At 51.3% G+C, this 12,700-nt stretch overlaps 2 protein-coding genes and 1 long non-coding RNA gene across 3 annotated transcripts in view; 2 read left to right on the plus strand and 1 right to left on the minus strand.

Annotated features, from left to right (window-relative positions):
- CXCL17 (C-X-C motif chemokine ligand 17) overlaps positions 1-1,111 on the plus strand; it is a 16,177-nt gene extending 15,066 nt beyond the window's left edge. Inside the window, exon 4 of the mRNA XM_017503171.2 lies at positions 672-1,111. Within this exon, the coding sequence (XP_017358660.1) occupies positions 672-769 (98 nt within the window). The 3' untranslated portion in view covers positions 770-1,111. The remainder of the gene's footprint in view (positions 1-671) is intronic.
- A 1,080-nt stretch (positions 1,112-2,191) lies between these two features.
- The window catches only part of LIPE (lipase E, hormone sensitive type), a 28,338-nt gene continuing 17,829 nt past the window's right edge, over positions 2,192-12,700 (plus strand). The window contains exon 1 of the mRNA XM_017503090.2: positions 2,192-3,336. Within this exon, the coding sequence (XP_017358579.1) occupies positions 2,445-3,336 (892 nt within the window). The 5' untranslated portion in view covers positions 2,192-2,444. The remainder of the gene's footprint in view (positions 3,337-12,700) is intronic.
- LOC108285764 overlaps positions 7,830-12,700 on the minus strand; it is a 26,945-nt gene continuing 22,074 nt past the window's right edge. The window contains exon 2 of the long non-coding RNA XR_005196110.1: positions 7,830-8,419. This is a non-coding gene — a long non-coding RNA (uncharacterized LOC108285764). The remainder of the gene's footprint in view (positions 8,420-12,700) is intronic.

Raw genomic sequence — 12,700 nt, forward strand, 5'->3', positions numbered from 1 at the left:
AGTAGAGACGGGGTTTCACCATGTTGACCAGGATGGTCTCGATCTCTTGACCTCGTGATCCACCCGCCTCGGCCTCCCAAAGTGCTGGGATTACAGGCTTGAGCCACCGCGCCTGGCCAAACCATTATATTTATATACCAGAAGGTATGGAACAATATGCAGCAAACATATTAACAGTGGTTAGCCCTGGAAAGTGTGTTGCAGAGGCTGGGGTGGGAGGAGTGCTTTTACTTTTTACTGGATTTTTAAAATTTTTTCCACTGGATGAGTCTTATTTTTATAATTTTTAAAACTCTCATAAAAATTAAATGTTAGGGCCAGGCACAGTGGTTCATGCCTGTAATCCTAGCACTCTGGGAGGCCAAGGCAGATGGGTCACCAGAGGTCAGGAGTTCCAGATCACCCTGACCAACTTGCTGAAACCCCGTCTCTACTAAAAATACAAAAATTAGCTAGGCATTGGTGGCATGTGCCTGTAATCCCAGCTACTTGGGAGGCTGAGGCAGGAGAATCACTTGAGCCTGGGAGGCGGAGGCTGCAGTGAGCTGAGATCGCGCCACTGCACCCCAGCCTAGGTAACAGAGTGAGACTTCATCTTAAAAATAAAATAAAATAAATTAAATGTTTAAAATGTTTTTAACACTAGCCTCTCCCTTCTATTTGCATCGTAGGACACCGAAGGCACCACAGGAAGCCAAACAAGCATTCCAGAGCCTGCCAGCAATTTCTCAAACAATGTCAGCTAACAAGCTTTGCTCTGCCTTTATAGGAGCTCTGAGCGCCTACTCTCCCAATTAAACATTCTCAGTCAAGAAGACAGTGAGCACACCTAGAGGACACCTTTCTTTTCCCACCTCATTCTCCCACTGCACCCACCCCCTAAATCATTCCGGCGCTCTCAAAAAGCATGTTTCTCAAGATCATTTTGATTATTGCTCTCTCTAGTGCCTTTTCTCTCATCATTCTTATCCTGTGCCCTCCCCCTACCCAGGCTTAGTCTTAATTATCTGAAAGATTCCAGGAAACTGTAGCTTCCTAGCTGGTCTCATTTAATCTTAACTACAATCAGGAAAGTAACAAACAGACGTCAATAAATATTTTTAAAATGTAATAGATCAAAATTGTTTCCTTCAAATGGGGTTTGCCAATTCACATTCAAAGGACCCATTTTACCCTATTCACTGCAGACTGAATCCAGATTCTACACATACTTCTCTCCACTGGCCTACTTGTTCATCTGTCACTCATTCTAACAAATCCTTCTGAGATAAGAGCTAGGTGGGATAAAGAAAAAAAAGTATCCCAATGAACCAGATATGGTCTTATTAAAGATAATATAGGTTAAAAAAAAAAAAAAAAAAACTTGGCACAGTTTCTTAGCACTTAGGCAGCCCTCGGTATTTATGGCTACTCTCATCACCATTACCACAGTCATCATCAGTGGTGACTGTATTCTGTGAGTTTCCAATCCAGTACAGAACCATAGTTTAAGGCTAGAGAGACCGCACAGAGGATCTCAAATGTCATTCAGAGGGGCTTCAAGCTATAAAAATGGGAGGGCATGACATTCGCCTTTAGCATGGGACTTAAATGATCAGAGTGACAATATAAGGAAATTAAACTGGCAACCTGGCTGGGTGTGGTAGCTCACACCTGTAATCACAGCACTTTGGGTTGGGGGGCGTGAATCACTTAAGGTCAGGAGTTCAAGATCAAGCCTGGCCAACATGGCAAAACCCAGTATCTACTATGAATACAAAAATTGGCCTGGCATGGCAGTGCATGCCTGTAGTTCCAGCTACTCAGAAGGCTGAGGTAGGAGAATGGCTTGAACCCAGGAGGTAGAGGCTGCAGTGAGCAAAACTGGCACTACTGCACTCCAGCCTGGGCAACAGAGCCAGACTCTGTCTCAAAAATAAATAAATAAATAAACTGGCAACCATTTGTAGGAACGAACAAAGAGGGAAATAATTTTGACACAACTACAAAGACTGCCTCCTGAATGACGCTTTCCTCAAACATCAAAAGGAGAGAGAAAAAAGGAATACTCATTCAGCATCTGGCTTCTATCATCCCAAATGACCCAGAGGAGTAAATTGGGATGCTTGCCTTATGAGAAGAAATATTTTAACTGAGTGGTGAGTGAGGTGGGGCCCTATTTATGACATAACAGAGCTAGCCCCTCCCTTCTTGTAAGAGAATGCTAGGCACATAGGCTCCTCCTATTCCTAATCCTCCCTCAAAAGAGGCAACAGAGTTCATTACCTAGTGGGGGCCAGCTGTGATCAGCCCACTGCCAGCTGCCTTAAAAAGGAAGACCAGTGATGCCAGGATGAAGTGGAACCCAAAGGGAAGTGCCATCATGAGGAATCAATGAGAGGCCTGGGTGAGAGCCCAGAAGGACGAAACCTCGGACATCAACCTCTCCAGTGAGGCAAATAACAATGGAGCCAGGTTCTCAGTCAGTATCTAGGCCAGATTGGGAAACTGAGCCACACCAGAGGCCTAAAACCCTGCCAGAGCCTGGGCCAGAAGAGACACCCACAGCCCAGCCAGAATCAAAGACTCCGCAGGGAGCCAATACTCAACAGGAGCCTGCTTCAAAGCAAAGACCCCTCATCCAGCAGGAGCCCCCTGCCCAACATGATGCTGAATCCCAGAAGGAACCTAGAGCCCAACAAATATCTGCTTTGCAAGAGGAATTTCTTGCCCCACAAAAGCCTGCACCACAGCAATCACCTCACATCAAAGGGGTGCCCCTCACTCAACAGGAAGCTGCTTCCCAGCAGGGTCCTGGACTAGGAAAAGAATCTACAACTCAGCAGGAGCCAGCATTGAGAGAAAGGCAAGTAGCCCAGCCAGGGCCCGGGCCAGGAAAGCCACCTCCAACTCAACAAGAAGCTGAATCAATACCTGCTGCCCAGGCTAAACCTGGAGCCAAAAGGAAACCACCTGCCCCCACTGAATCTACATCCCAAGAAACATCTGAACAGTCGGACCCTACAACCCAGCGAACAACTCCAGTCCAGGGAGCCAAATCCAAGCAAGGATCTTTGACGGAGCCAGGATTTCTAAAAAAACTGCAGGAACTGTCCATACAGCGATCAGCCCTAGAGTGGAAGGCATATTTTGAGTGGGTCACAGATTCTGAGTCAGAATCAGATATGGGGTCATCTTCAGACATAGATTCTTCAGCCATGACGGCTGGAATGGTGGTCCCGGGAGTGAAGATGGCCTTGAAAAGAAAATCCGGTTATAAAGCGATGTCAGGATACGGTGGGACATCGCCACATGAGAAAACCAGTGCCCAGAATCACAGACACTACCAGGACACAGGTGAGTCTGAACCTGAAGGAACTGAAGCCTCTCAGGGACATTCATTTACTTAAGAAATACTAAAAACTTACAGTGTATCAAGTTAGCTCTGGTCATCCTTCAACAATCCTGAGATAAAGATCAACATTGCCATTATTTAAAAAAAAAAAAAAAAAAAGTCCAGCACAGTGGCTCACACCTCCAATCCCAGCATTTTGGAAGGATGAGGCGATGGATCATGAGGTCAGGAGTTCAAGACCAGCCTGGCCAAGATGGTGAAACCCTTTCTCTACCAAAAATACAAAAATTATCTGGACATGGTGGCAGGCGCTTGTAATCTCAGCTACTTGGGAGGCTGAGGCAGAGAATTGCTTGAACCTGGGAGTAGGAAGTTGCAGTGAGCCAAGATTGTGCCACTGCACTCCAGCCTGGGCAACAGAAAAAAAAAAAAAGAAGAAGAGGAAAAAATAAAATAAAGTCTCACTGTGTTGCCCAGGATGGAGTGCAGTCATGGCTCACTGCAGCCTCGAAGTCCTGGGCACAAGCCATCCTCCCACCTCAGCCTCCCGAATAGCTGGGACTACAGGTGCACCACCATGCCCGGCTAATTTTTACATTTTTTGTACAGACATGATCTCACCTATGTTGCCCAGGCTGGTCTCAAACTCCTGGCCTCAAGCAATCCTCCCACCTCGGCCTCCAAAAGTGCTGCTATGACAGGCATGAGCCACCCCGCACCCAGCCAACATCCTCATTCTGCAAATGAGGGCACTGAGGCAGAAAAATAAAGAAGTAGCCGGGCGCAGTGGCTCAAGCCTGTAATCCCAGCACTTTGGGAGGCCGAGGTGGGTGGATCACGAGGTCAAGAGATCGAGACCATCCTGGTCAACACGGTGAAACCCCGTCTCTACTAAAAATACAAAAAATTAGCTGGGCATGGTGGTGCGTGCCTGTAATCCCAGCTACTCAGGAGGTTGCGGCAGGAGAATTGCCTGAACCCAAGAGGCGGAGGTTGCAGTGAGCCGAGATCACGCCATTGCTCTCCAGCCCGGATAACACAAGCGAAAATACGTATAAAAAAAAAAAAAAAAAAAAAAAATTATCTCATACTTCTGCCTTTCCCAAGTTTTCTACATTAAGCATGCGTTACTTTGTAGTTAGAAAAAAAAATGTTATAAAAAAGAAAAATAAAGAAGTAAAGGATCTTTCACAGGGCCATGCAGTTAGGAAGTGGCAAAGTCAGTATTTGAAGCTGGGGTCTCTGGACCCGACTGCCTCCCTAAGAGGATTTGGGGAAAATCAAATCCCAGAGTGGGAAAGCACTCTGGACTAGGGACCAGGAGACCAGGAAAACGGCCCTCTTGCCAGGATTCATTCACCCATCCACAGAAACCGACCAAGCACCAGCTCTGGAGCAGACACGGGCTAAGTCCCAGCAATACAATGCGAGACAGGGACCTTACCTTTTGGAGTTTCCATGCAGGCTAGGCAGCACTTCAGGGCATCAACCATCTCTCAGTTTACCAGGTCTGTCCTCTGCTGCCAGGAAGACACCTGCTCCCTGCCAGGCTGCCTCCATAGGGGACTCAGTCCAGCCAGGCGGAACAGCCTTGCGGGTTGTGTTCTCAGCAAGGAGAAGCTTGGAGGGAGGTGCGGGAGCCACCAAGGTCTCAGGCAAGGTCAGAGACTGACGGCAGGAAAGTTGGGGAAGCAGCGTCAGAGGGTGATGGACCCAAGGCTCTGGGCTCGCCGCAGGCGCACCCTCCCCTTCTCCGCCTCTTCCCGGGGCCCAGTGCCCAGGCTGCCTGCTTCACAGGAGCCCCAGGAAGCGCCAATCTTCCTTCTCTAGGCTCAAAACTCAGGCCATGGAGAAGGGGGGAATGCAAGTTTTATCCATGGAACTGGAGGTTACTTGTTGAAGTCGCCCGAGGTGGGGGGAAAAAAGCAACGCAGCCCTAATCCTGAAGCTGTGAGGCCCTGGTCCAGGGGGCAGGCAATGGCGGCCAGTCCATCCCGTGTCTCCCAGAGCTGAGAAGAGGGTAACTCGTTTCTCAGAGCCGGGGCTGGTAGTATGCTTTGGGAAGGATGGAAGAGAGGCGGTAGGCAGGACAGGGATTGAGGACCTGGAAAGCTGTTTCTCCAGGCCTCCAGAGCACAGTCGCAAGGGACGCCCTTCCCACAGCGCCACGGCGGGCGAGGCCGCCTCTCAGGGGGTCCAGAAGCAGTTGGCTGTGTGCGTGTGCGCGAGCGTCGAGCCTCCTGTTTCCCGCCTTTTCTTAGGCAAGCGCGGTTGCCTCTACCTCCTCTCGTGGGCCGGCCTGCGGCTTGAAGCTAGTGCGCAGGCGCCGAGCATTCTCCCCGCCTTTCCCCGTCCCCCCCACACAAGCCCCCTCTCCCTCCCCATTCTCCCGAGCAGGGATGAGGGGGGCGGAGAAAGGCCCCCGAGGAACAGGAGGACCAGGAGACTGGAGAGGGAAGGCGGGGCTCCCTCCTCCAGAAGCTCTCGGGAACAGCCACGCCTCCAACGCTGGCGCCCCGCCTCGTCTTTGAGTTGGCGGAGGACCTGGCCCGCCCCCACCCCAGGCAGAGGCTCAGAGGCGCCCGGCTTTGCCCATTCAGCAGGCGGGTCGGGCGGCGTTCTAGGGGAGCCCTCCGTGGGAAGGTGAGTGGGCTAGCGAGGCTGAGTCTGCACGTGGGATGTTTCCCAGCACGTGGGAAGACTGAGACTTCCCTCCTGGGGTGCTCCCCGCGGGGCTCCGCACTAGTCCTGCCGCACTAGTCCCGCCGCACTAGTCCTTTTCTCCGCCTCCGAGACTGCATTTTTGTTGGCCGGTAGCCCTTTAATGCGCGGCAGGGGAGGAGCCAGGTCTTAAATTCTGGCGGTTGGGGCGGAGCACGGCAGCGGAGGGAGACCAGGATTGGTTAGGGAGCGGGGCCCACGGAACAGCAAGCCCGGGATTGGGTGATGGCGGGGGCCCACCGCAGTGTGTAGCGAGGATTGGCCCCCCGGGCAGGGCCTCGCGACTGGAATTGGCCACCGCGCGAGTACCGCGGGGAATTGATGGAGTCGGCTTGGGGAACGCAAGCAGCCGAGGCCGCCTCGGCCTCGAAGAATGCCAAAGAGGGCTCGAGGAGCCGCGGTCGCCGGCGGTGGCGAAAAGGCAAGGCCAAAGGTGAGCGCGCGGAGACCGGCAGCAGCCCGGAACCTCGTACATCCTGCGGGGCAATGGGGACAGCGTGGACTGGCCCACTGCCGCGAGGAGTGTGGGGGGTCCGCGGACTGGCCCATTGCCGCTCGCGGGGGCGACGGGATGATCCATTGGAGAAGGGGGTGATGTGAGAGCCGAGAGGCCCACCCTGGCACGGGGACTAGCTGACGCCCAGATCGGCTTGGGAGCAGAGTCCGGAATGCGAGCCTCGTGGACCCGGGCTCCCGCTCGGGTTCCGCATTCGCTGTGTGATCAAGGGCAACGGCTGCTCTCAGTGTTTCCCACCTGGGGAATGGTTCGATCGCCGAAGTTCTGGGCTCCATCGCTCTTGAGAGGATAAAGGGGAAGGGGGTTAGCAGCTCTTACTCAAAGAGGAAGTCTAGGGGTGAGTCAGCGAGAGGTAGGAGGAAGGGGTACCGGTAGTGAAGAGTGCAGTGGGGTCAGTAAAGCTCATCGCAGTCCCGACCTCCCACCCGGCAAGTCAGTCCATCCATCCATCCATGTCAGTGCACCTGCTTCCGCTGGCTCCACTGGGGCCTAGCCCTGACCCCTACCCCTTCCAAGACAAGGGGCCCTGGCTTAGCTTTAGACCTCCACGCCTGCCTCAGGAAAAAGAAGGGAAGGCCTGATTTCTCTAGATGTCACATTTTCAGATCTCAAAAGGTTGAAGAAAGGCTGGCTGACATACCATCAGAAATCCTGCAAGCCTCAGGCAGGGGCAGGTCCTCAATTAGGAGGATTTGTCAGTCAGCGTGAGGACCTGTGGGAAGTTCCCATGCAGGAAAGAAACTACCACCACCCCTCAGCCCCAGGGACCCCAAACTCATTGTTTCCCCTGCGGTAGAACACATCATTAGCCCAGAGTTGACCTGGAGTTGGCTCCAGACACACACAGGCTCAGACAAGCTCAGAGAGCAGACAGACTGGAGCCCAAGGGCACTTGCTGTCACAAGACACTGAGCCTCACAAGCAGTATGGCATACCCAGAGGCAGTACAGACTGTGGTTAAGAAATGTGGGCTTCAGAAACCTGGTTCCTCAGGCTACGAGCAGTGATGCGCTGGGCAGAAGACTCCCTCTTTCCCTGCCTCAGCTTTCTGAGCTCTAAAATGGGTATGATGATAGGAGTACCTCCTTCTGTGAGGTTTGAATGAGTGTAGAGCGTATGGCATAGGCACCCAGCAAACCCTCCTGAGAAGTGAAGGTTATTATTACTGTTATTCCCCCTAGAGAGTGAGCATCCTAAAAGCAGGGCTGTATCTGCCTTGTTTACCCTATATTTACAGAGCCCAGTATGCCAGGCACATAGGCACTCAAATATTTATTGGATTAATAAGTGAAGGAATGTGAGAACTGTAACAGAGATATTAATAATCATGCTTCCCTTAGGGTTGTCATGAGGAGTCAGAATCCAGTTGAGTAGGACTCCCTGCAAAATAAGCCATTCACAAAGGCTCATGACTGCAAACTCCAAGATTTGCCTGTCATTTCCTGAGGCCTGCCCTGGTGCCTGGCCTTAGATGAATTAATCAGACCTCGCTCCTGCCTCAAGGGCATCGGGGCTGGCTGGAGCAATCCTCGTCATCAGTTTCATCTTGCCAGTAACTGAATGAGGCTAGTGTCCTTATGATCACCCCATTTCTCAGATGACGACACTGGGGCTCTGAGGGACCAAGGCCGCCTGGGCTTCCTTACCTGCCCAGTGAGGGCAAAGAGATGGCTGCCCCAGTCTCCTCAGGGCAGGGAGTTTGTGGGCCCACAACTGCTGTGGACCCAAACTTGATTCTGGGCCCAAGAGGTTCCAGTCACACAGATTTGTTCAGCAGACATTCACCGAACACTAAGCTGTGCCAGGCCTGGGCTCTCGGTAGCAAGAAGGACAGATTCACAGTTGAGCTGGGGACACAGATATTACTCAGATAAGACTATGACTGTAAACTGTGATAAATACAACAGAGAAAAATACCCTGAGAAGACAGAATTGGGAGGCTTCCCAAGGAGGCAATACTGGACCCAAGGGTGGGCAGGCATTAAATGCTGTGCAGGGGGCAAGCAGTGGAAAGGCAGGGGAGCAGAGAGGACAGGATAGAGAAAGGCCTGAGGCTTGAGGAAGCAGTAAGTTACAGTGCAGAGGGAGCTCAGCCAAGGCCAAGACAAAGAGGAAGACGAAACAGGGCAGGCAGGTAAGAGAGGAGGATGGTGGCTAGCTGGGTACAGTGGCTCACACCTGTAATCCTGGCACTTTGGGAGGCCAAGGTGGAAGGATCGCTTGAGTCCAGGAGTTTGAGGCCAGCCTAGGCAACATAGTGAGACCCCGTCTCTACCAAAAATAGAAAAATTAGCTGGGCATGGTGGGGTATACCTATAGTCCCAGCTACCTGGGAGGCTGAGATGGGAGGATCAATTGAGCCTAGGAGGTCAAGGCTGTAGTGACTTGTGATCAACCACTGTACTCCAGCCTGGGCAACAGTGAGACTTTGTCTCAAAAAGAGAGGGGGCCAGGTGCAGTGGCTCACGCCTATAATCCCAGCACGCTGAGAGGCCAAGGCAGGTGGATCATGAGGTCAGGAGTTCAAAATCAGCCTGGCCAACATGCTGAAAATCCTGTCTCTACTAAAAATACAAAAATTAGCTGGGCATGGTGGCACGTGTCTGTAATCCCAGCTACTCGGGAAGCTGAAGCAGAGAATTGCATGAACCCGGAGGCAGAGGTTGCAGTGAACTGAGATCACACCACTGCACTCCAGCCTGGGTGACAGAGCAAGACCCTGTCTCAAAAAAATAAATAAATAAAGAGAAAGGAGGATGGTACCTGGTTTGGGAGGCCGTGTCTAAGACTAGGGGCTTTACCCTAAGAGCATGGCAGGGGATGTTGAAGGGTTGGAAGTGTGTGAACAGGTTTATGTTTTAGGAAGATACTCTGGCCGCTATGTGGACAACAAATCAAAGAGAACAAAATCAGAGATGTCACAGTTACCCAGATAATGATGCTACATCCTGGACCAGGGAGGAGGCAGTGGAGGTGGGGAGAAGGGCCAGGTTCCTGAGGCCCCTAATAGGCAGGGTGGGCAGGAGTAGGGAATGGATTGCATGGGAGTTGGGGTGTGGGGAGGTAGCCGGGATGACACGCTGGGTTCCAGCTTGAGCAAATGGGGAGATTTGTTCTAAACACACACACAGAGACCAGGACATGCACAAGCAAGTATATCCATTCATAGATACACAGATGTGCCCACACAAGCTTACAGGCCAAGAGAAACAGACACAGATACACTCACAGGCTAAGAAACACACATAGGCCATGATGCTTGCATACAAACATTCATACCTTCAGACATACCAAGAACATGCACAGACTGAGAAAAAGTCCTGACAGGGCTGGGCGCAGTGACTCACGCCTGTAATCCCAGCACTTTGGGAGGACAAGGTGGTCAGATCACCTGAGTTCGGGAGTTCGTAACTAGCCTGACCAACATGGAGAAACCCCATCTCTACTAAAAATACAAAATTAGCCGGGTGCGGTGGTGCATGCTTGTAATCCTAGCTACTCGGGAGGCTGAGGCAGGAGAATCGCTTGAACCCGGGAGGCGGAGGTTGCAGTGAGCCAAGATCGCTCCATTGCACTCCTGCACTCCAGCCTAGACAACAAGAGCGAAACTCCATCTCAAAAAAAAAAAAAAAAAAGTGCTGATGGACACAGGACAGGACACACACTAGCCATGACACATATTTGCAGAGGTGCATACGAACACATGAACCCCAGACACACTCACACCTCACCAGAAATCACACACTTGAAGCACAGACAGAGAGAGGGAGCAGCATACAGAAACACAGCAGAGAGCAGCAGCACCACCCTGGAGCTGCCCCCTGCTGCCCATGTCACCCCGGGCAGTCATGTCACCTTTCTGTGCCTCAATTTTGTCATCTGCCAAAAGGGATGATAATGGACACTCCCTCATGGGTTGACATGAGTCACTTCACATAAAACACATAAATCTCATTACCTCCTTTGAGAATGAAAAAAAAAAAAAGAAATCCCAGCACTTTGGGAGACCGAAGACTCACTGCATGAGTACAGGAGTTCAAGACCAGTCTAGGCAACATAGCCAGACCTGATCTTTATTTTTAAATTAAACACACATACACAGAGACCAGGCACACAGAGGCTGTTGGTGCAACATTTTCTCTTTTATGCAGACATTCTCAGGGATCCAGCCACTCACTGTCCCTGCCTGCATCTGATTCCAAGCTTCTCCACTTCAGAAGCCTTTGCTTCCTCCCAAGGCCCCAGACCTGGCCCTTCCTCCATCCCCTTTCCATCCCCCACACAACTTTCCTCCCCACCGCTGGTCTTACCCTGGTCAGTCCTCAGGAGTCAGATCCAACTGTTGAGAAACTCTTTCGGACAAAGAAAGGGCCTGGGGGGGATAGTCAGTCAGTGGAACACACCCCCCAAAGCTGAATCCCCTCGGCCCTACCTCTGCCCCAGTCCTCACCCATGGCCCTACTAGGCCTGCCCCTGCCCCAGTGCCCTCTGCCAGGGATTCCTGGCGAGTTTCTGGCAACCTCAACATCCTTCCTGCCAGCTCCACCCAGCCCAGCCCTCAGGGAACTGCCTGGAACAGGACAAAGGGCAGAGCCCTGGAGTCCCCAGAGCCTGAGTCCAGCCCCTTCCCAACTCCTTTTTACAGTCACTTGTTCTGTCGGAAATGTCCCCTCTCCTCGTCTTTTATTTAATTTTATTTATTTTTTTTTTTGAGACAGAGTCTCTCTTTGTTGCCTAGGCTGGAATGCAGCGGCATGACGTTGGCTTGCTGCAATCTCCGCCTCCCAGATTCAAGCAGTTCTCCTGCCTCAGCCCCCCAGTAGGTGGGATTACAGGTACGTGCCACCACGCCTGGCTAAGTTTTGTATTTTTAGTAGAGACAGAGTTTCACCATGTTGTCCAGACTGGTCTCGAACTCCTGACCTCAGGTGATCCACTGGCCTCAGCCTCCCAAAGTGTTGGGATTATAGGTGTGAGCTACCGTGCCCGGCCTTTTCATCTTAAAAGATCCCTAACCATGGATCCCTACCCGCATGGATGCCACCACTTTACCAAGGGGCGGCAGTGCACCAACTGCTGCCCAAGGGCTGAATAAAACAAGCAAAACTTCCTGCCCCTTGGAGGAAGGAGCTTATAATCCAGTGGGGGAGACAGAGGGCAAACAATATAAATACAGGCATGCCTTGGAGACATTTTGGGTTTGGTTCCAGACCACCTGATAAAGCAAGTCACACAAATCTGTTGGTTTCCCAGTGCATAGAAAAGCTATGTTTACACTATACTATAGTCTATTCAATGTACGATAGCATATGTCTAAAAATACCATGTACATATTTTAATTTTTTTTCTGTAGAGACGAGTCTCGCTGTCTTGCCCAGGCTGGTCTCGAACTCCTAGCCTCAAGTGAGCCTCCTGCCTCAACCTCCGAAAGTGCTGGGATTACAGGCATGAGTTACCATACCTGGCCCCATACTGTGCTAATGATCATCTGAGCCTTCAGCAAATCCTCATCTTTTTGCTGGTGGAGGGCCAGTAGTGATGGCTGTTGACTCATCAGGGTGGTGGTTGTGGAAGGTGGCTGTGGCAATTTCTTAAAATAAGGTAACAATGAAGTTTTCTGCCATCGATAAACTCTTTCACAAAACAGTTTACCATAGCATGCGATGCTGTTTGATACCATTTTGCCCACAGTAGAACTTTCAAAATTGGAGTCAGGCCAGGCATGGTAGCTCACACCTGTAATCCCAGCACTTTCGGAGGCTGAGGTGGCCGAATCACCCGAGGTCAGGAGTTTGAGACCAGCCTGGCCAACATGGTAAAACCCCCTCTCTACTAAAAATGCAAAAATTAGCCGGGTGTTGTGGTGGGCACCTGCAATTCCAGCTACTCGGGAAGCTGAGGCAGGAGAATCACTTGAACCAGGGAGGTGGAGGTTGCAGTGAGCCAAGATTGTGCCATTGCACTCTAGCCTGGGCAACAAGAGCAAAACTTATCTCGAAAAAAAAAAATTGGGGTCAGCCCTCTCAAAGCCTGCTGGTGCTTCATCAACCCAGTCTATGTCATAGTCTAAATCCTTTGTTGCCATTGTTCCTGGATATCAAATGTATTTCTTTTTTTTTTTTTAATTT

This window comes from Cebus imitator, unplaced genomic scaffold, assembly GCF_001604975.1.
Source record: "Cebus imitator isolate Cc_AM_T3 unplaced genomic scaffold, Cebus_imitator-1.0 Scaffold306, whole genome shotgun sequence".
Taxonomy (NCBI): Eukaryota; Metazoa; Chordata; class Mammalia; order Primates; family Cebidae; genus Cebus; species Cebus imitator.